This window comes from Doryrhamphus excisus, linkage group LG11 (assembly GCF_037039965.1).
Source record: "Doryrhamphus excisus strain RoL-2023G ecotype Guam linkage group LG11, RoL_Dexc_Guam_v1.1, whole genome shotgun sequence".
Classification (NCBI taxonomy): domain Eukaryota; kingdom Metazoa; phylum Chordata; class Actinopteri; order Syngnathiformes; family Syngnathidae; genus Doryrhamphus; species Doryrhamphus excisus.
Genome location: NC_136367.1, coordinates 6,149,376 through 6,171,975, shown reverse-complemented (window position 1 = coordinate 6,171,975; position 22,600 = coordinate 6,149,376). Strand labels below are relative to the sequence as shown.

At 43.1% G+C, this 22,600-nt stretch overlaps 1 protein-coding gene across 1 annotated transcript in view; it reads right to left on the bottom strand.

Annotated features, from left to right (window-relative positions):
* LOC131120346 (runt-related transcription factor 2-like) overlaps nt 1-22,600 on the bottom strand; it is a 119,319-nt gene that overhangs the window by 39,389 nt on the left and 57,330 nt on the right. The window contains exons 3-4 of the mRNA XM_078794573.1: nt 1,030-1,531; nt 676-799 (exon numbers count right to left, since the gene is read on the bottom strand). Of these exons, the coding sequence (XP_078650699.1) occupies nt 676-733 (58 nt within the window). The 5' untranslated portion in view covers nt 734-799; nt 1,030-1,531. The remainder of the gene's footprint in view (nt 1-675; nt 800-1,029; nt 1,532-22,600) is intronic.

Sequence of the window (22,600 nt, the reverse complement as noted above, 5' to 3'; positions counted from 1 at the left end):
AACCAAATAAAGTTATGGAAATGGATGATTTAGAGCATTCAAAACCCTCCCTGGTGTTAAATCTGCCAGATAGCTACCACATGCAAAGTAAAAGCTGCAACTAACCAATCATCTGAGGCGTGTTGTTTGGGTTAATCAAGTCATCGGTTCGGCCCTCGATGGAACCAATCAATATACACCAAACACAAACAGTCAGAAAAGAGGCCGATGTGTCCATCACTGTGTTTCAAAGTCAAAGCTAAAGTGCATGAATATTTAGTTTTTTTCCTAAAACGCACAGATAATGTCTGCTTTCATGGATGGACTAAGGTTATGAGAAAATATTCATATATGAGGCTGAAATAAAATAAAGAAATGCACCCAAAGGTCCACATTGATGTTTTTGTATGAAAATAGCAATAGCAATTTTAGGGAATATGCTAACCCTGACCCCCAACATCTAACTCTAATCCTGACCCTAACCATATTGGAGTAATTGTAAAAAAGTGTCTTCATAAATGCGGCCATCAGCCACCTTTTACGTTTGGTCCGCTTGCCGTCCAAAAGGAAGAATAAATAAAGCGTGAAGGTTAGAAGTGCTTGACCATCCACAAAACCTCAGCACCCGTCGTCTGCCCCGGCGACCAGAGACCCCCCCACCCAAGTCCAGAATGATGGAAGCGGAAGGGTACTCACCCCAGAAGAAGTTCTGCTGGCATGGTGTCACGGTGCTGAAGAGGCTGTTTGACGCCATGCTCACGTCTGGCTGCAGCGAGATGCGCTTTTGTTTCTCGGCGGTTTCCGTGACCCTTGACACGTCCTAAACCGAGAGCATGTCATGAGGGGAAAAAAAATATGGGAAAAGCCCGCCACAAAACATGCGTTCCTATATCAACTATGACGACGACCACAAAGAACAAGCCGGGCTGGTTTTTATGGCGGGGAAAAAAAAAAATAAAAAAATCGCAAAGGCAAAAATGTCAGCTTTTTTGTGGACAGATCAGATGGTGCCAGACTGGCTTGCTTGGCGAGTGTGGTTTGAGTACTTACTCGCTTAGCGCCGTCCTTGTGACTGGTGCTGGCCTGCGCCGATTAACCATTTACGCTCCGGGTCGCCCTCAAACGCCAACCTCCTGAGCCGCGCGTCTGTGGTTCTGTGGTTGTTTTGGAGGCGAGCGGAGCCCTCATGCAAACCCGACAAGCGAGCAGCTTTAAAACTCTTTCCTGCCCTCCATGTGCTGTCACTGGAGAGCCTCGCTCACGTGCCCCCAAGACGTCATCACGGCGCTGAGGATGAGGGGGGCGGACCCGCGTTGTGGCTTTCCTCCTTCCTCCTCCTCCTCTTCTTTGCTTGCGCGTGGTTCAGCAGCCTCTCCAGGCCCTCTGGGGGGCAGGGGGATCAGGCTGCGACTCCTCCAAGCATCAGGAGGCTTCAGTCGGGATCCAAAGCCTCTCCGCTTGCCTCCATCACCCCCACCCTTCTCCTTTCTGCCGCTCCCCTCCACCGGTCTGCCTCTTGGGTCCGTCAGCGAGGAGCGAGACAGCTTGGCGACTGTGAAGAGAAGAAGGCAGAGGTGGCGAGCAGCTGGGCTTATTTGCGAGGGGGGTGTGTCTGAAGGAGGGGTGGGGGGGCAATTTGGAACTTTTACGCTACGTTTGCAGCAGAAGCATTGTGATTGTTTAACAACTGTAATCAGCGTGCGAGTGCGCCGTCACTGCGCTTCCGGACAATTCCTGTAAGATCTAGTAAATGCCGACCACCTGTCCCTCCTCGTTTCTCCCTAACGTGACGCTGACTCACCGGCCGTGCACGACCATCACCACTGCTGTGAGTCGCCGTCGCAGGTGCGCATCAACGCGGCATGGAATGTGTGGAATGAAGCCGGGGGTCGGCTGGGGTCGCCAACTTTGCCGGTGACTCAGCAGCTGAGAGGGAGAGTTTCATCCCGAGGGCTTTTTTTTGGGAAATGTTTTTCATCAGGTAATGACACAGCACAAGCCTTTAATTAGCACATTTTTCTTCAATTGCACAAACACGTTCCATCAAAAAACATTTTTTGGAGAATAAATCTTGGGATGGGGCTGCACAGCGGTCGAGTGGTTAGCGCGCAAACCTCACAGCTAGGAGACTTGGGTTCAATTCCACCCTCTGCCATCTGTTTGGAGTTTGCATGTTCTCCCCATGCATGCGTGGGTTTTCTCCGGGTACTCCGGTTTCTTCCCACATTCCAAAAACATGCTAGCTTAATTGGCCACTCCAAATTGTCCATAGGTATGAATGTGAGTGTGAATGGTTGTTTGTCTATATGTGCCCTGTGATTGGCTGGCCACCAGTCCGAGGTGTCTCACCGAAAGCCATCTGGGAGTGAGCCCTTTTCTCAGTTATAGAGCCTCTTTGTCTCAGTGGGTGGAGGCGGGGCCGCTAGCATCCACACAGAGTGCAGAAGAGTTTCATTCATTTTCTACCGCTTTTCCTCACGAGGGTCGCGGGGTTGCTGGAGCCTATCCCAGCTGTCTTCGGGCGTGAGGCGGGGTACACCCTGGACTGGTGGCCAGCCAATCACAGGGCACATATAGACACACAACCATTCACACTCTAACCTAACCTAACTCTAAAGCTAACCACTAGACCGCGGCGCCGCTGCAGAAGAGTTTAATATAGTAAAATGATATTATTATTGTCATATATTTTTTGTTGTTCTTCATTGGGCTGCATGGCGGTTGAGTGGTTAGCATGCAGATCTCACAGCTAGGAGACCCGTGTTCAATCTCACCCTCGACCATCTCTGTGTGGAGTTTGCATGTTCTCCCCGTGCATGCGTGGGTTTTCTCCGGGTACTCCGGTTTCCTCCCACATTCCAAAAACATGCTAGGTTAATTGGCCACTCCAAATTGTCCATAGGTATGAATGTGAGTGTGAATGGTTGTTTGTCTATATGTGCCCTGTGATTGGCTGGCCACCAGTCCAGGGTGTACCTCGCCTCTCTCCCGAAGACAGCTGGGATAGGCTCCAGCACCCTACGCGATCCTTGTGAGGATAAGCGGTATAAAATGAATGAATGAATGAATCTTGGGATGCATCATCATGGAACTTGTACTGAACTCACATGAAAGACTAAAAATGTGTCACAATGTGCACCTCTACTGTTAGCCTGTCCAAAACCTTGTAACTTTATTTACAAGTTCAGCCTAATCACCACTAAATTTGGTGCTAATCACCACTAAATTTGGTACAAGCTTTTAGGGGATTGACAAGCACATTGTGTAACATTTGCGCACGATTGGTTGACTACCTTTGGCTACGTTCACACTGCAGGCCTATTCCGATTTCATTGCCCAAATGCGACCTGTATCTGCTGTTTACATGTCAGTGTGAACAGCACAATTCCGATTTTTTCAAATGCGACTCAGGCCTCATTTGTACCTGGATACAAATCCGATACGAATGCAATGCAACTGCTGTATGACACGAAAAGGGAAGGGGTGGTTTATCGTGCAAAACTCGGATTAAGGGGTACTCACCGATGTGGGCGAAATTATTCTCATCCGATTTGGTTAGCGAAGCAACTTTCGTCATGGCTCACCACTCCTGCCAAACACACGCAGCTTGGCACCAAGTTGTCTCCAAAATGTTTACCATATTTCCTCTTCATCTCCTACACGGAATCATTTTGTTGAGCTAATATTGTCTCCAAAATCCTTGCTACAAACGGTTAAGGAGAGCACGTTAGTAATGAATAGATCGATACAAAATACCGATACTTGATACCAACTCATTCATGCTTTAAAATCGATTCCGAAATCAAATTAGTGATACTTTTGATACGTTAGCTAAATGATTGTGTCCTTTTTCTTAGCTTGGTTACACTTTAAATCACTTAAGGGTTTAGAATACACCAATAAATGACTATAATGTCATGTATTCCGTATGCTATGATTACACAACTTCTGCGATGGTATCGTTCACACTGCAAAGCAATGTTTACTTCCGTAAACACGGAAATGCCTGCGATGTCATGCTTTTGCGCATGCTCACTTTTCATTAGCTTTGTCGGATTTGTCTTTTTTGTATGTAATTATTCAACACAACCCATAGGGGGTGCTATAAATATCATTGACACCCCTAAGTGAATGGAACTATGAAAACTGGTGAAGTTTAGTTTAGTTTTCAAATAGTTATTTTTTTTCCGCTTAAAACGTACTTACTCCTACAAAGTTCAAATCAAGCATTTATACACCATAATAATTAGTAAATAAATGAGAGCATTCTAATGTACGTTGTTGGAACATTTAGACATTGCCTTGGTTTGAATCGCTTCTAATTCCAAATGAGATGGCATTAGACGAAGTAGTGGTGGAATAAATAGATGAAAACGGTGTTGAATTTATACTACACAATTCCTCAAGTCCTCATTTCTCTCTGTATTTTGGTACAGTGAAGAAATTGACCCTGGCATGCTGCTGTGTCAATATTTGCCGTCTAAAACAAGAACATGCCCCCCCGGGCCACAGGACCGGCCGGGATTGGCCACTCGGTTGGCAGCAGGCAAACACAGCCCGGGCATCTCCGAGCGCACGGTGGCTCTTTCTACGGCGAGATTTAATGCACGGTGTCAGCCGTGGCATTTACCTTCCTGCTAAAAATACGCCCGGCAATGATCTGCTCCGTGCACGTGTTGCCTTTCTGGGTAATCAGCCAGCAACTTGAAATGTTATCCTTTTGAATAACAGCATTTAAGGCGGCGTGGATGAAGGACACGGGATGCTTTGCTGTCAAAAGCGTTAAAAAGCGCGGGACGAAGTGCAGGCAAATTACGAGCGTCCCGACGGGAGCGCAATTTGGAGATCATGATGGAGCCTTAAAAATGGAATGAAAAATAAATCATAAAAGCCCGCTGGCATGGGGGTGGGGGGTGTAACGTCTTGGGTGGCACGCCACGGCGGTCAACAATCTCAGCCCAATGATGATGACGATGATGGCGGCGTCGTTTTGGATATCATCAGGAATTAACAAGTGCAGGAAGTTGATGATAGTTTGCTTCAACGTGAGGATGTCAGGTCAGGGGTTCACCCGGCGTCACGAACCACAGTGGCGGTCTTCGCCTCTGAGGACTCCACTAAGTCCAGATCTGATCCAGGACCACGTCAATTAAAGGTTCTGCTTTTGTTTACACAGAATAAAGTTTTGTTGGACTCGGAGACAAACAAACTTTTTTTTCCCCATCTTGTCTTCGCTTTGAAAGACGACGGTCCTTGATTGGAGGGATTTGGACAATTACGGCGTAAGCGGAGCCTCGCGCGTCACGCCAGAGCGCATTCGCGACGTGGTCTGGGGTTGAAGCGAAGTGGAGCGTTTTCATGGCTTGAACACGTCTAATCGCACTGCGCTTGTATGTAAACACCACACGGACTTGAGGGAAGAAGTCTTCAGAGAGTTTTTTTGGAGCTCGCATCTGTGTGGAGACAAATTCCTGACAGCTGTGAAGGCTGGAATACAATATGGAATATAATATTTAATTCGGAAGATTTTCTCCTCCGGTGGTCACATAAGCTACCGACTGAATCCCAGATGAAGAGCCTGGACTGGTTGCTGCGAGCTCTGGTCCTGCCCCGAGGACTGTGGTGGAAGGCCCACCCTGCCGGACCAGTTCTACCACCCAGGACCACACACACCTTCCCTCCAACGGAGCTGCCTTGTTATCACAAACGTAGCGAGGTGTTGCTTTGGATTCTACTCGTTTTCCTTACTGGAGTCGGATGTCAAAGCGTAGCCGTCAATGGTCTCATTTTCATCTGGAAAATAGCAGATTTTGCTCTTCCTTCCCGGCACACATCCGGTTTAATAGTTCTCCCGTTCTACCAGAGCAGCACAACTTCCGGTCTGCTTTCTGGTGGACGACCAGAATTTCCCAAATTTTCCGTAAAATTTCCCTTGCGTTCAAATGCCAATGACAAGTATTTGTGGAAGGTGGCCATCTTGACTTGTAAAGGTTCAATTCATTGAATTAATCTTAATGATTGATGAAAAAACATTATCAGTGAAGCAGAAAGACAAAAAATGTATGTTATACATTTGACCTGCATTACGTATTTATAGATTATGACCGACTTACGATGAATGAGATGTGTTTTCTGAGAAAAAAAAGCAAATAATGAAAAATGAATGTACGGGGGATCCACTGTAGTAGGAAAGATAATATATCCATTCTAACTTGTTGCCATCTTTTTTTAACTTTGATAAGTTAGCCAGTTGAGTGGTTAGCGCGCAGACCTAGGAGACTGCGAGGAGACCAGGGTTCAATTCCACCCTCCGGTTTCCTCCCACATTCCAAAAACATGCTAGGTTAATTGGTGACTTCAAATTGTCCATAGGTATAAATGTGAGTGTGAATGGTTGTTTGTCTATATGTGCCCTGTGATTGGCTGGCCACCAGTCCAGGGTGTACCCCGCTGGGATAGGCTCCAGCACCCCCGCAACCCTCGCGAGGATAAGTGGTAGAAAATTAATGAATGAATGAAGTTAGTCAGTTGCACAGTGGTCGAGTGGTTAGCGCGCAGACCTCACAGCTAGGAGACCCGAGTTCAATTACACCCTCGGCCGGTTTCCTCCCACATTCCAAAAACATGCTAGGTTAGTTGGCGACTCCTCCACTCTGTAATGCCTTCTGAAAAAACAACCCTCGTTTACATAATGTCACCTGCATCTTCACTCATTGACTGACAGCTATTTTCAGAGAAGAGAGCTCCATTCGGGTATTTTTGCTGAACTTTCCCGATCCACAGAATATTAATATTATTTTAGGACTACGTAAACACTCGCACTATGTCAAGAAACTTTAGGCTCTCGTTTTTAAGCAGGAAAAAAAAAGTTTGTTTTTAGCCTTTTGGGGTCTTTAGAAATCAGCAGTGGAACACAGTGTGGTTTCAGCCAAACATTTTAGTGTCCACTAAAAGTTAGGAGACCCGAGTTCGATTCCACCCTCGACCATGTCTGTGGAGTTTGCATGTTCTCCCCGTGCATGCGTGGGTTTTCTCCGGAGACTCCGGTTTCCTCCCACATTCCAAAAACATGCTAGGTTAATTAGCGACTCCAAATTGTCCATAGGTATGAATGTGAGTGTGAATGGTTGTTTGTCTATATGTGCCCTGTGATTGGCTGGCCACCAGTCCAGGGTGTACCCTGCTGGGATAGGCTCCAGCACCCCCCTGTGACCCTTGTGAGGATAAGCAGTCGAAAATGAATGAATGAAGTTAGCCAGTGTTAATTAAAAACAAAAAGGGTAGGCTTTGCTACACATCTTAAAATGCCAACTATCCTTTCAAGTCATTTGACCATGTTTGTCATATCCAGAACTGCTGCCCCCTGCTGGGACAGAAAGACATTGCCTACAAGACTAAAAGTCACATTTGTGATCTGTAGCTCAAAGACATCTTTGGCAGTGAATGAGTTAATAGTTCATTTGGCCTGCACTCGCGTGGACTCCCGTCTGTCACGCATCAAAAGCGCCATGCTAGCAAACAGGCGACTTTGATTGGCTGGAACGGGCAACACATGTAAGCCAGTTTACATCGGAAACTGGCGGTGCGAAGGCCAGCCATCTCCTTTGTGACCCGCCGCAGGCAGAAGTCACGTAGAGGTTCGCTGCGATGCTGTCCAAAACTCACGGAGATGAGGAAATGCGATCCGCGGCGCCGCATCGGCAAAGAGGATGTTGACGTTCTGTGAGGATTGTTTGGCGAGTTATGATATTGTACGTTCTAGCGGAGTGCAGCGCTGGTATCTTCATCTTCCGCTGAGCTTTGTGGCGTCTGGACAGCTGTTTTTGGAGTCACAGAGAAAATAGAGTCGGTCTTTAAGTAATAAGGGGAAATGTTTAATATGGAAGCTAAACACGCATTAAAAATAGCTTTTTATGATTGCATTAAAATGTGTTAAAAAACAAACGGGGGTGTCAGATCATCAGATGATTGGTGGAGGCTGCGATGAGGCTGCTGCGGCTGACCACCGAAAGGCTGAGCTATTTTGCTTTTCCTCATAGCTCGTTTTAATCAAGCTCCCGTGCCAGGGTAAACAGTCCCGACCGAGGCTGCGCTTCAAAGAGGGCAGGCCCGCCGAGACCCAAGCAATGGTTTCTACGTGCTCGCTGACAGGTCGCTTTAGCTTGAACTTGCATATGCTGTACACGTACTGGTACAGGTATTATACACGCTACCATGTTGAAAGGTACGCAGTGAATTTGTATGGAATTTGGGGGAACATTAATTAAATGTGTGGAAAGAAAGTAAGAAAATGTAGTAGGAAAGAAAGTCAATCAACTCCCAGGGTCAAAGCCAAATTCTAATGCAAAAAAGAGGCTTCGCTACACGTCTTAAAATACAACCTGCAGCTTTGCTAGTTAAATGTGTGGAAAGAAAGTAAGAAAATGTAGTAAGAATGAAAGTCAATCAACTTCCAGGGTCAAAGCCAAGCCAAGTCTAATGCAGCGAAAAAAAAGAGGCTTCGCTACACATCTTAAAATACAACCTGCAGCTTTGCTAGTTAAATGTGTGGAAAGAAAGTAAGAAAATGTAGTAGGAAAGAAAGTCAATCAACTTCCAGGGTCAAAGCCAAGCCAAGTCTAATGCAGCGAAAAAAAAGAGGCTTCGCTACACATCTTAAAATACAACCTGCAGCTTTGCTAGTTAAATGTGTGGAAAGAAAGTAAGAAAATGTAGTAGGAAAGAAAGTCAATCAACTTCCAGGGTCAAAGTCTAATGCAGCAAAAAAGAGGCTTTGCTACACGTCTTAAAATACAACCTGCAGCTTTGCTAGTTAAATGCGTGGAAAGATAGTAAAAAAATGTAGTTGGAAAGAAAGTCAATCAACTTCCAGGGTCAAAGCCAAGTCTTATGCAGCACAAAAGAGGCTTTGCTACATGTCTTAAAATACAACCTGCAGCTTTGCTAGTTAAACGTGTGGAAAGAATTAACAAAATGTAGTAGGAAAGAAAGTCAATCAACTTCCAGGGTCAAAGCCAAGTCTAATGCAGCAAAAAAGAGGCTTCGCTACACGTCTTAAAATACAACCTGCAGCTTTGCTAGTTAAATGCGTGGAAAGAAAGTAAGAAAATGTAGTTGGAAAGAAAGTCAATCAACTTCCAGGGTCAAAGCCAAGTCTTATGCAGCAAAAAAGAGGCTTCGCTACACGTCTTAAAATACAACCTGCAGCTTTGCTAGTTAAACGTGTGGAAAGAATTAACAAAATGTAGTAGGAAAGAAAGTCAATCAACTTCCAGGGTCAAAGCCAAGTCTAATGCAGCAAAAAAGAGGCTTTGCTACACGTCTTAAAATACAAACTGCAGCTTTGCTAGTTAAATGCGTGGAAAGAAAGTAAGAAAATGTAGTTGGAAAGAAAGTCAATCAACTTCCAGGGTCAAAGCCAAGTCTTATGCAGCAAAAAAGAGGCTTCGCTACACGTCTTAAAATACAACCTGCAGCTTTGCTAGTTAAATGTGTGGAAAGAAAGTAAGAAAATGTAGTAGGAAAGAAAGTCAATCAACTTCCAGGGTCAAAGCCAAGCCAAGTCTAAAGCAGAAAAAAAATACATAAAATACAGCCTGCAGCTTTGCCAGCTCAGGCATGAGAGCTGGACGTTTGATTATTTTGTCTTCCTTCAGTTAAACGCCTAACCTAAGATGATGCTGCTGTTAAAGTCATATACATGAAAAAATATGGATATTTTGATGATCAACATTTTTTTTTCACAGTTATTATATATTCTGTGATATGGTTGTAGTAGCCAAGGTCTGTGGTCTAATTAGCAATGCTAAACTTAGCATGTTAAGTGTTTGTGTTCTGTCTTGGATGCGGTCCATTTAGGTTGAGAAATATGGAACATTGAAAAATTCCTCATTCATTTTTAATGGGAAAAAAGTCTCAGAAAATGTGCAAAATTTGGGACTTTTGAATTGAGAGAGTAAAATGGCCGACAAATCCAGCAGAGACAAAAATAAAAGCAGCTTACATCGGCACAGAATTTGTCTGGCTGTGGATCTGTCGCCATGGCAAAGGATAGCGGTGACATAGGTGACGCCATTGTGGCTGATGATGGTAATGAGCTAGCGGTCCGCTTTGGTGCTACACCGGAGCTCTACATCAAGTAGCTGGAGCCTATCCCAACTGTCTTGGGACGAGAGGCGGGGTACACCCTGGACTGGTGGCCAGCCAATCACAGGGCACATATAGACAAACAACCATTCACACTCACATTCATACCTATGGACAATTTGGAGTCGCCAATTAACCTAGCATGTTTTTGGAATGTGGGAGGAAACCGGAGTACCCGGAGAAAACCCACGCATGCACGGGGAGAACATGCAAACTCCACAGACATGGTGGAGGGTGGAATCGAACTCGGGTCTCCTAACTTTTAGTGGACACTAAAATGTTTGGCTGAAACCACACTGTTCCACTGCTGATTTCTAAAGACCACAAAAGGCTAAAAACAAACTTTTTTTTCCTGCTTAAAAACGAGAGCCCAAAGTTTCTTGACATAGTGCGAGTGTTTACGTAGTCCTAAAATAATATTAATATTATATTCTGTGGATCGGGAAAGTTCAGCAAAAATACCCGAATGGAGCTCTCTTCTCTGAAAATAGCCGTCAGTCAATGAGTGAAGATGCAGGTGACATTATGTAAACGAGGGTTGTTATGATCTTTTTTCAGAAGGCATTACGGAGTGGGGGAGTCCCATTATGTGCAAAGTCAGCACCGTAACGACATGCACGGTGTCGATGATGCAAGTTCAGTGCAAGGCTGACAGTCACATGATCCCCTCCCTCGTATTGTCACATGATGACAAATGTCATCACGCAGTGTGAGGACCAATGCAGGACGTGTGTGTGACTCAGAGTATGGGGGGGTGGCGGGTGGGGGGGTCATGGCAGCCAACCTCAGTGATGTTATACATAAGCAGCCCATTATACTGAACCCCTCACGTCGCCTGTTTATCTGCTGCCCAGAACAAAGCCAGCATCTCTCAGCAGAGAAGCCAGGCTTTATGAGGAGGACGTCGGACGGCGTGGCAGCGACAATGCCGCAAACAATACACTCCGCTGTCTTGGATTTTTTGTGACGGATAATTCACATGATTTCATAACACCATGGTTCCACACTCGGGCCTTGTGCAGCACAATAACGGCGTTAGAGGAAAAATAGCAAGTCAAACGTATGGAGAAGAGGCGGCTTCTTGTTTTGAGAAGATCCTGATGGATGACGAAGAGCCCAGCTAAAAGTTTGTGGGCCATTGTTAGAATAAAATGAAGCTAGAATGAATGTGGCGTTAGTTATCACCCTTATATCCATGTGCTTAAACCAGGGGTCTCAAACTCAATTTACCTGGGGGCCACTGGAGCTAGGTTCTGGGTGAAGCCGGGCCGCATTAGGTTTTCAAAAAAAAAAAAAACAACCCATAATGCATTTATTAAAAACTGGAAAAAAAATCAATAAAAAAAACTATCTTCAATGCTTTTGCTTCTGCTATACCCTACACTTTTTCAGTACTTTGGTTCCGGTTTTCCACACCAAAATATCTGATAAAACATTCCACTGTTCTCAAATATCTTAATTTTTATTTTTCTACACACAAAATAAGATAAAAAAAATAAACAAATTAAGAATAAAGACAATAAATCAATCAATCAGTAATAAATAAGTAAAATATTAATAAAACAGCAAATAAGAAAAACGTAAGAAACCACATACAGTTGGTAGAGAAATTATATTTTTCAGATTCAAATGTACAGTATTAACAGTTATTTAACCTTTAACATGAACATTAATGAAACTTAATAATTTGACCCAATTAGCAAGTTAGCATCGTACTCAGTTCCATCTGGGAGCAGCGTGGTAACTTTAACAACATGTTTGATGAGATGCTTTATCTTGACGTGTATTTTCCCTTTTATTCCAAATCATTTCCTGCATTTATTTGTACCTAGCATCATAAGTCTTTAGCTTCATTGCTAATCCAAAGCAAAACAGGGCGGGGTAACAGGGTAGGGTAACAGTATGGGCGGGGCAAAATCATGTTAATTGTGTCCGGTGTGCACACAGCTTTAAGCTGTCATTTCAACAATAAACTTTGGTATCAAGGTGGAGGCCTCAAACTAGCATCTAGTTTGAGACCCCTGGCTTAGACAATAGAAAGTCTGAATGTGCTGAAGAAGAAATGTTCCTGTGACCCTGATCAGAGACCCCCAGTGACCCCCATGTCCTGGAGATGCCTGGATGCACCAACAGCAACCCTGCAGATGTTTCTGTTAATCCTGCAAGAATGTGTCAAGATAAGAACTCATAAAATAATAAAAGTAATCACTCTCACATATACACACACACACATAGACAAACAAATACAGCTCGTGCAACTGCCTTCTCCCCCCTCCCCCTTAGAGTTGCACGACCATGTAGTAGGGACCCCTGAAAGTGAAATGTGAACTGCATACTTAGAGTGGAGCGGCATTGGGTATGTTGTTTCACTCTTGTGGCTGCGAGTAACTTTGAATAATGTTGTCGGTCTCTTCTGTATTTACGTGTTTTTACAAGTGTCATAGGAGTTTGAACCAGACAGCCATATTCTCTTTGTCACCATTATTTCCAAGTTAAAGAAGTTTATTTAAATGTGTGGAAAGAAAGTAAGAAAATGTAGTAGGAAAGAAAGTCAATCAACTTCCAGGGTCAAAGCCAAGTCTAAAGCGGCGAAAAAGAGGCTTCGCTACATGTCTTAAAATACAACCTGCAGCTTTGCTAGTTAAATGTGTGGAAAGAAAGTAAGAAAATGTAGTAGGAAAGAAATTCAATCAACTTCCAGGGTCAAAGCCAAGTCTAAAGCGGCAAAAAAGAGGCTTCGCTACATGTCTTAAAATACAACCTGCAGCTTTGCTGGAGGTTCCTGGATGCGCCAACAGCAACCCTGCAGATGTTTCTGTTAATCCTGCAAGAATGTGTCAAGATAAGAACTCATAAAATAATAAAAGTAATCACTCTCACATACACACACACACACATAGACAAACAAATACAGCTCGTGCAACTGCCTTCTCCCCCCTCCCCCTTAGAGTTTCACGACCATGTAGTACGGACCCCCGAAAGTGAAGTGTGAACTGCATACTCAGAGTGGAGCGACATGTCAGTGGGTATGTTGTTTCACTCTCCTGGCTGCGAGTAACTTTGAATATTGTTGTCGGTCTCTTCTGTATTTACGTGTTTTTACAAGTGTCATAGGAGTTTGAACCAGGCAGCCATATTCTCTTTGTCGCCATTATTTCCAAGTTAAAGAAGTTTATTTAAATGTGTTGAAAGAAAGTATGAAAATGTAGTAGGAAAGAAAGTCAATCAACTTCCAGGGTCAAAGCCAAGTCTAATGCAGCGAAAAACAGGCTTCGCTACACGTCTTAAAATACAACCTGCAGTTTTGCTAGTTAAATGTGTGGAAAGAAAGTAAGAAAATGTCGTAGGAAAGAAAGTCAATCAACTTCCAGGGTCAAAGCCAAGTCTAATGCAGCGAAAAAGAGGCTTTGCGACACGTCTTAAAATACAACCTGCAGCTTTGCTAGTTAAATGTGTGGAAAGAAAGTAAGAAAATGTAGTAGGAAAGAAAGTCAATCAACTTCCAGGGTCAAAGCCAAGTCTAAAGCGGCGAAAAAGAGGCTTTGCTACATGTCTTAAAATACAACCTGCAGCTTTGCTCGTTAAATGTGTGGAAAGAAAGTAAGAAAATGTAGTAGGAAAGAAAGTCAATCAACTTCCAGGGTCAAATAACAACAAACTTAAGCACTTTGCCGTCTTATTTCTCTCAAGAGTTAGACGATGAAGCACAGTAGCAAGAGCGCAAAAACGTAATTAACTGTCGTTCATTTAATTAGAACCTACACACTGTATCATGCTGACGGTATCCTAATTGAATTACGACCGTCGCCAAGTTGCGCAAGTTTGACGCCATCAGTCAAAATGCTTTACGACTTTCCACTGTCCCGGGCCGGTAATTGATGAGCCGTAACTTCTCGGGCTCATCCCAAAATGTGGAAAGTGTGAGTCACTTCTAAACAAGGATGTTGCTTCTTGTGGTGGCAACACATTCGAGCTCTGCAAACAAAAATCATTCATGAATCCGGATCTTGGATGTGAGTCCTGATGCGTTTACGATGTCACATTTTCCAAAAAAGTGAAAGCGATACTTTGCTGAGGTTTGTACTACGTGTGCGCGCCTTATATATCTGGGGTGCCCCTGCATTATCTTACAGCTGGCGGTTAGAGGACGTGCGTTTGCGAATTGCTCTCCAAACATTCCAGCAGACTGCGAGATGAAATGCTGGAATCTGCAGCACGATGCTAATTTGAAGACGGAATAAATCTATAAATCTGACTGCATTTCTTGCCCGGGGATACGCAGCCGTGGTAATTACAGGTTGACTTTACAGACTGTCAGACAACTCTCATCAGCGCCGCTAATAGTATAAGCAGCAGGCGGCTACGTGCTTACTCACAGTCTCGCGGCGGGGGTGAGCGGAGGTAAGAGGCACCGAGGGCCGGGTTCGCATTGCATCTGATTCTGACAAAAGAGTTATCGTTAAAAAAAGTGGTTATCTGTTTATCGCCAGACTGCGTGTTGGTGGCGGTCTATGCATATGCATATCTATGCATTATTCATGATTTGTGAAATCAGATGTTCATTTGCCTTAAAAATAGAACAAACTGCTGTCATTTGAGGCCAGAGTGTACCCCGCCTCTTGCCTGAAGTCAGCCGGGATAGGCTCCAGCATACCTGCCATTGTAGTGAGCATAAACGGGATGAAAATTACCTCGATAATTTTGCCATCCTTAAAGGGGAACTGCACTTTTTGGGGGAATTTTGCCCATCATGAACATATATTCTCAGGGAAGAAGTACATTTGAAACACTTCTATGCTAGGACTACGTTATGCTAGCCATAGCATTTCAGTATGTGGAATCAAACTATGGAATGGATGCACAACGATGAGCCAATTCAAGAAACAATACAAGCAGTTGATGTTTGCTAAATACAAGGATGAAGGGTCTTGGACCAGTCATGTTAAAATAAAAATAAAAATAAAAATAAAAATAAAAATAAAAATAAAAATAAAAATAAAAATAAAAATAAAAATAAAAATAAAAATAAAAATAAAAATAAAAATAAAAATAAAAATAAAAATAAAAATAAAAATAAAAATCATTAAGTATCAGTCTTGAACCAGTCATGATGTGCTATATATATATATATATATATATATATATATATATACTTTTTTATATCTGACTGCTGTGCCCCGCCCCGCTTTTACTCATGTCTTATTACTTACTCATGTGTGTATTAACCAATGAATGTTGTATTTTGGTGTGTCTTCTACTCTGTTTACTTGCTTTATTCAACTCCATTCTTCTGTAAAGTGTCTTTGAGTATTTTGAAAAGCGCTATACAAATAAAATTTATTATTATTATTATTATTATATATATCACTATATTGACACTTACTATGGTACCCATTATGTCATTGGATGGTCATATCACCTCATACTTTGGTACGTGACAAAAAAAATACATAAATAAATAAATAAAAACGTAAACTATATTAGGAAAGCAGGAAGTGAACAAATGTAACAGTTATTGATTGTAAAAGTACCAGATGGAGGGGTAGGATTTAATAAGCTTTGCTTCTTCCTACTCCTTTTGGACATGTGGAACTGTGAACTGATTGTGGGATGCATTCAATTGTAATCTGATGCATGTTCAAATGAAATTAAACCATTACCATTACCATAACCATATTTCTTTCCTTTTTCTGTATATTATAACACAAGAAAAAGTTAGACTGAGCCAGCTTACATTGCTGTCATTTGGATACAATTATTTCAACTATGAGGCCCTCTAAAAAAAAACGTAATATGATGACATGCCGGATTTTGATGATCCAAAACAAGACCGAACCTCTTTCTCGCCGCATTGATACTAGCTAGCTAACGACACCTCGTCGACCGCTCGCCAGATACAAGAGTGGATTTGCTCATCAAGATGCTCTTTGCCGTCAGCATTTTTAAGCTAAGGAGTGGAGAACACGACTTGTGCTGGAAGATACGGCCATCCCAATGAATCCCATCCCTGAAACAAGTTTAAGGTTTTTCGTGGGAAACCTTGGAGACGCTTGCCTTGGGTCAGGGCAGCTCCAACTGGTAGTTGCCTTGCCTTGGTTCAGGGCAGCTCCAACTGGTAGTAGGAAGATGACACTATGTCTGTCAAGTGGTCTGGGAATACGAGGTCTGGATGAAGCATCCGGGGAAAGGGAAGTCTGGGCTTCTCTGCTTGGACTGCTGCTCCCATGACCCAACGTCGGATATGACATAACGTACCGAGTCGATTCTGCCCGTGCATCTTTTGTGCTACTTATTCTTAGTAGCGTCAAGGGCAAGCTGGAGCCTATCCCAGCTTTTTTAGATGTTTCATGGTTCTTACTGGCAAACAACACGAAGGTCTTGCCGTAACTACCCGAGCATGGATTCATCGCCCGGGCTAACGAGACAATGCGTTAGGACAATGCGGCATCTGGTAGCAGTTAAAGTCTTGTTTCTCTGCGTCCTGCAGACTGCTTTGGCGTGTCGAGTTCACACGAAGACATAAAGCTAAGTGCCTGGAAGACGTCCCGCAGGAGGTTCACTTGGGGGCTCACCGGTAGAGAGGCCAGGGAACAAACACTTGAGGGTTTGGGAGCAGGGAAAGGTCAAAGAGCAGAGGATGCGGTCGTCGTCAGGGAACCCTGCCACTTTGTCTCATTGGACAATGCAGTGATGTCCTCTTTGCCGACCCCGTTTCCTGTCAGTTTGGGGGTTCATCAGCAGCTCCGACATCGTGTTTCTGCACCGTCAAGACTTTTCCGGGGTATTTTTGCAGCCTGGTGTTTGCACACCTGGCAGAATGGTGAAAGTTTGTCTTGGGTCATGTGTGTTTATGCAGGCCGGCCCCCAGAGGTAACCCCGACATGCTGACGACCGGGAGGCTGCCGCTGCCTGGCGATGTGCTAAAGTGGCCTCGCTTGGAGACGAGCCACCATGCTTTTCAGCAATCAAGCCTCACCGCCTCTGGAGGTGTGTGTGTGTTTGCATGTGTGTGTGTGCATGTGTGTGTTTGCATGTGTGTGTGCATGTCGGGCTTGCATGTTGGCAGCGTCCTGCTGTGTTTTTCAGAAGTTCGGCAGCTCATTGGCAGCATCGCTCAATATGATGCAAAAAAAAAAAAAATGCATGCCACTAATGAAAGCCACCAGTGTGCTTCCAAATTGGATGACAACGCAAAAGCCATTATGTAACCAAGACACTGTAAACATTGCTAAATTGTCCCTCTTCAAATTATCCTTGTTTATTTAGTCTCAGCCATACAGTCAATAGTTCTGAAACTGTTTGTAAACCGTTAGAAATACAGAAAGCTCCTTTTGAAAAAAAATCTACAGTGGAGGCGTCGCTTCAGTCAGGATAGTTATTAAAACGTTTACAGCATATGTTGTTTTGTCACGTCATTATGGTAATGGTAATGGTTTAATTTCATTTGAACATGCATCAGATTACAATTGAATGCATCACATAATCAATTCACAGTTCCACATGTCCAAAAGGAGTAGGAAGAAGCAAAGCTTATTAAATCCTACCCCTCCATCTGGTACTTTTACAATCAGTAACTGTTACATTTGTTCACTTCCTGCTTTCCTAATATAATTTATTTAATTAATTAATTATAATTTAATTATAATGTAATTTATTATTATTATTATTATTTTATGTTATTATTTTTTATATTATTTGTCTTATTATTTTTATTTTTGTTATTTTATTATTGTATTTTTTTCTATTTTTTGTATTATTTGTATTTGTAGTATTTGTATTTAGTTAGTTTGATTCCACATACTGAAATGCTATGGCTTTTTAACGTAGTCCTAGCATATAAGTGTTTAAAATGTACTTCTTCCCTGAGATCATATTTGAAGTATTGGAACTATATCAGCAAGTTTAAGTGTTTGTTATTTTAGAAAAAAAATTAACAAAAAAAAAACAATTATTTTAATTAAAGCCGCAAGCAGCATTGAATGGTGTTCATATTCAGGAAGCGACTGATGCATCGTTTCAGGATGTCATCTTCATCATACGGATCGATAACCGCATGATCAACTTGACCTCTTGGGTGGGGGAGTTATTTTATCGTTTTTCCAGATAGCATCACATTTTTGTCGCTAATCAAAGTACGTCACCATCCCCTTCCCACATCCTAAAAAGCTGTGGGGAACTTGCCATCATCCACCGATTGTATCGCGGTGGTGACCTTAAAATGTGAAGTTTTCCACTTACAAACATTGCAGAGTCTCCATCATCCATGTTAAGGCCCCCCCCAAAAATGTGAGAAATGCAATGACTGCATTGTAAATAATGAAAGTACATTAAGAATTGCATGTCAATGTAAATGTCAGATGTTTCCTGTTATTTGGGTGTAATTTGATTTCAGTAAGACGAAACCGAAGACGAACGCTTATCAGACGCGAGCAAACTCCAGAGTGAGGCAGCCATGAATGTTCCTCTTTCACTGGCCGTTTGATAATGGTGTTTTTGGCCGGCGACCAGCGGCGCTGCACCTACAGTATGCATAAGTCAAATATTTTTCTTGTTCAAAAATACACGGCTATATCGAGAAGGGGAGCAAAGATGATTTAATAGACACGCCACAGAGCGTTGCTGGAGGTGCCAAAAGTCCTGCGAGTCCGGTGGTCTTCTTGCCAGGGATCAGACAGCAGCAGATGCCGCGGTTCGAGTACGCGTTAGCCAATTAGCGCATATCAAAAAAGCACATTTTCTTTTCAGGATGGACTTGTAGTTTTTCCTGGATGAGAATGACGCAGCATGATCAACAGAGAGGAAAATAAACTCTTCTGAAGGATATTATTTGTACGTTGATGAAGTTCATCAAAAGCTACATTTACAAATCCAACTTTAGAGTCGGTCCAACACACATATTTGCTGTACAGGCGGCATTACCAAGTAGCATTTAAGCACTTTGGAAAGTTTTTTTTTTTTTTTTTAGAATACAGGATTCTAACGTTACCACTTGTTGCTTTCATTCTGTGAAGCAGAATAGACCAGCATATTTTCATATTTTCCAAAGGACACTTTCATTGAAAATAGTCTGCAGGATTATTTCATCTTTAAAATCAGTTTCCTATGAGAGCCTTTTTATAAAAACGTACACATCACACTCCATTTATCAACGTTAACGTCAACGGTCACCGAGCTAAAAATAATATTTGTCTTGGTTTATTTTCCAGTGTGTCAAGACATTTGATGAAATGTTATATATAAAAAAAAAAGTACAGTTTTTGTGTTGTTCCTTTGGATGGTCAGCAACAGGAATAGATGTTTCCAGAAGGCTCCACTAAAGTTACGCCAGGAGGCAAATGAATCACGGCGAGAAGGCTTGATGGCTTTTCACTCCCATTTAAATTCTTAAAATAATCTCAGGGCACACATTGAATGTTTTACACGCAAATAAAATACATAGAAATTCAGCACGATGTTATGCATGGACTTCAATAATGAAGGTGCCTTACAGCAGTATTGTAAAACCCGGGTTTGGAAGGGGGGGGGGGGGGACCAGGGGGCACAGAAGGAAATTGAAAGGACATTTTGTAAAGCATCACATTAATATGCTAAGACGTTTTATATACACTATATATTAAAAAAAACTGCATCTCAGCTTTGTGATATAGATGGAAAATGTTATTATTATATTATATCTGTTTATAATCATTCATTCATTTTCTACTGCTTATCCTCACGAGGGTCGTTGGGGGTGCTGGAGCCTATCCCAGCTGTCTTCAGGTACACCCTGGACTGGTGGCCAGCCAATCACAGGGCACATATAGACAAACAACCATTCACACTCACATTCATACCTATGGACAATTTGGAGTGGCTAATTAACCTAGCATGTTTCTGGAATGTGGGAGGAAACCGGAGTACCCGGAGAAAACCCACGCATGCACGGGGAGAACATGCAAACTCCACACAGAGATGACCGAGGGTGGAATTGAACTCGGGTCTCTACACTGTGTGGCCTGCGTGCTAACCACTCGTCCACTGTGCAGTCTAATCGTGTAAAAATAAGTTAACCACTGTTTTTGCATCAGGATTTCTTCTGAAGGAGAGGTATTCATTCATTTTCTACCGCTTATCCTCACAAGGGTCGCGGTAAGTGCTGGAGCCTATCCCAGCTGTCCTCGGGTCCACTCTGGACTGGTGGCCAGCCAATCACAGGGCACATATAGACAAACAACCATTCACACTCACATTCATACTATGGACAATTTGGAGTGGCCAATTAACCTAGCATGTTTTTGGAATGTGGGAGGAAACCGGAGTACCCGGAGAAAAAATATGCAAACTCCACAAAGAGGGTGGAATTGAACTCGGGTCTCCTAGCTGTGAGGCCTGTGTGCGAACCACTTAAGTACCGTGTAGTGCAACCTTCCACCTCGGTTCTCGTTCTTGTCAATGTTGTGTGAGTTTGTGTATATTTTAGACAGTCATCCATCATTTTTGGAAAGATCCTGAGCCGGATCCTGGGCCGGAGAATCCTATGGCTGTCCGTCAAGACACAGGGCGGTCCTGGACCCAAATTATAACACCTGTATTCGGGACATCATCGGCAGCATCGAGCATCTTATGTTTGACATCTAAGAAGCGTTTGTATTTACAGCAGGGGTCTCAAACTGGGACCCCTGCAAGGCTGGGCCGCATCATGTTTTCCAAAAAAAACGCATTTATTAAAAACAGAAAAATATACAAACTTTTTCAGTGCTTTGGTTCCGACTTTCTACAATAAAAGCTCTGATAAAACATTCCACTGTTCTCAAATATCTTCATTTTTATTTTTCTGCACAAAATAAGATGAAAAATAAATAAACAAATCAAGAATAAAGAAAATCAATCAATCAGTAACAAATAAATAAATATAATAATAATAATAATAAAACGGCAAATAATAAAAACTTAAGAAACCACATATAGTTGGTGGGTAGACAAATTATTTTTTTCAGATTAAAATGAACAAAGCATTATTAGAGCCCTGTAGACATGACAAAACACGACTATAGTCACATTTATACTCTTTTTATTTACAACGTATTGCGCAACTGCAGGGTCTTGAGACACATGCTAACTCGCAAACTAGAGAGCTAGCGACCTAAACGGTAGCCTTCAAGTTATTTCCTTTAAACTTAAATAGCCAAAAACTTACCACTTCCACATGGACAGGGAGGATAACTATTAACAGTTATTTAACCTTTAACATGAACATTAATCAAACGTAATATTTTTTTCTGGGTACATGATACCATACAGCATCCATATCAAACTTGCGCGGGTCGCACTAACATTAAACTTTCATATCAAGGCGGGGGCCTCAAACTAGTGTCCTGCGGGCCACATTTGGCCCACAGGCCGCGTGTTTGAGACCCCTGATTTGCATTATGTAGGCGTGGCCCCCCCAGGTTGTTATTTTAATGGGTAGGATCACATGAATGATGATGACATTTATGTCGAATCTCCATCCGCACCTCTTCAGATGGAATGACGGATGGAAAGGTGCAAGTGCAACAAAGCGCCAAAAAAGGTCTACTTGGGTGACTTTTTAACAAATCCTCAAAAATGGATCTATGATTCCAGAACCCGATCCGACTCCTGGCTTCCAGCGAGATATCAAAAAGTTGACACTAATTACAGCCAGACTCCGACAGCTTTGACGTGAGCGACTCTGCAGCGTTGTGTTAACAGCAACAATTTGACAAAAAGGGCTTCATTACATGGCCTCATCTCCAGGCCAGCAGCTTCTGGGGGGAATTCGCTGGAGTTTCCTGTGGGCTGAGAGACGGATCATCACGGATCATCACAGATGCCGAGCGTTCAAAGTGACTCATCTCGCTCCTGCCAAACGCCCTTTTTATTTACAAGTGGCTTTAGCATCAACAACAGCTGCCACATAAACTATCGCTAATCCCGATACGGGCACCAACGACTCCCCACCTCCTGACGCTGCCAAGGGAGGGGGACGCTATTCCACCCCAGCAGCCATGACTCTGCTCGCTGCTGATGAAGGAAACGAGAGACCCATTACAACGAACAACTCATCGGTTCATTTGAGTAATCCGGAACGTCCACCACCACAGTCCAGTTTTCCCGGGTCCATTTTGGATCAGGATTCCACCAAATACTGTGACGCCCAATGAAAGGTCACCGAGGTAGCATTTCCAAACCTGACATCTCGACTTCCCATCTCATCCTGGGAATGTCCAGCTTTCAACTGCTTATCTAATAACCATGAAATATTATTCATTCATTCATTTTCTACTGCTTTTCCTCACGAGGGTCGCGGGGATGCTGGAGCCTATCCCAGCTGTCTTTGGGCGAGAGGCGGGGTACACCCTGGACTGGTGGCCAGCCAATCACAGGGCACATATAGACAAACAACCATTCACACTCACATTCATACCTATGGACAATTTGGAGTCGCCAATTAACCTAGCATGTTTTTGGAATG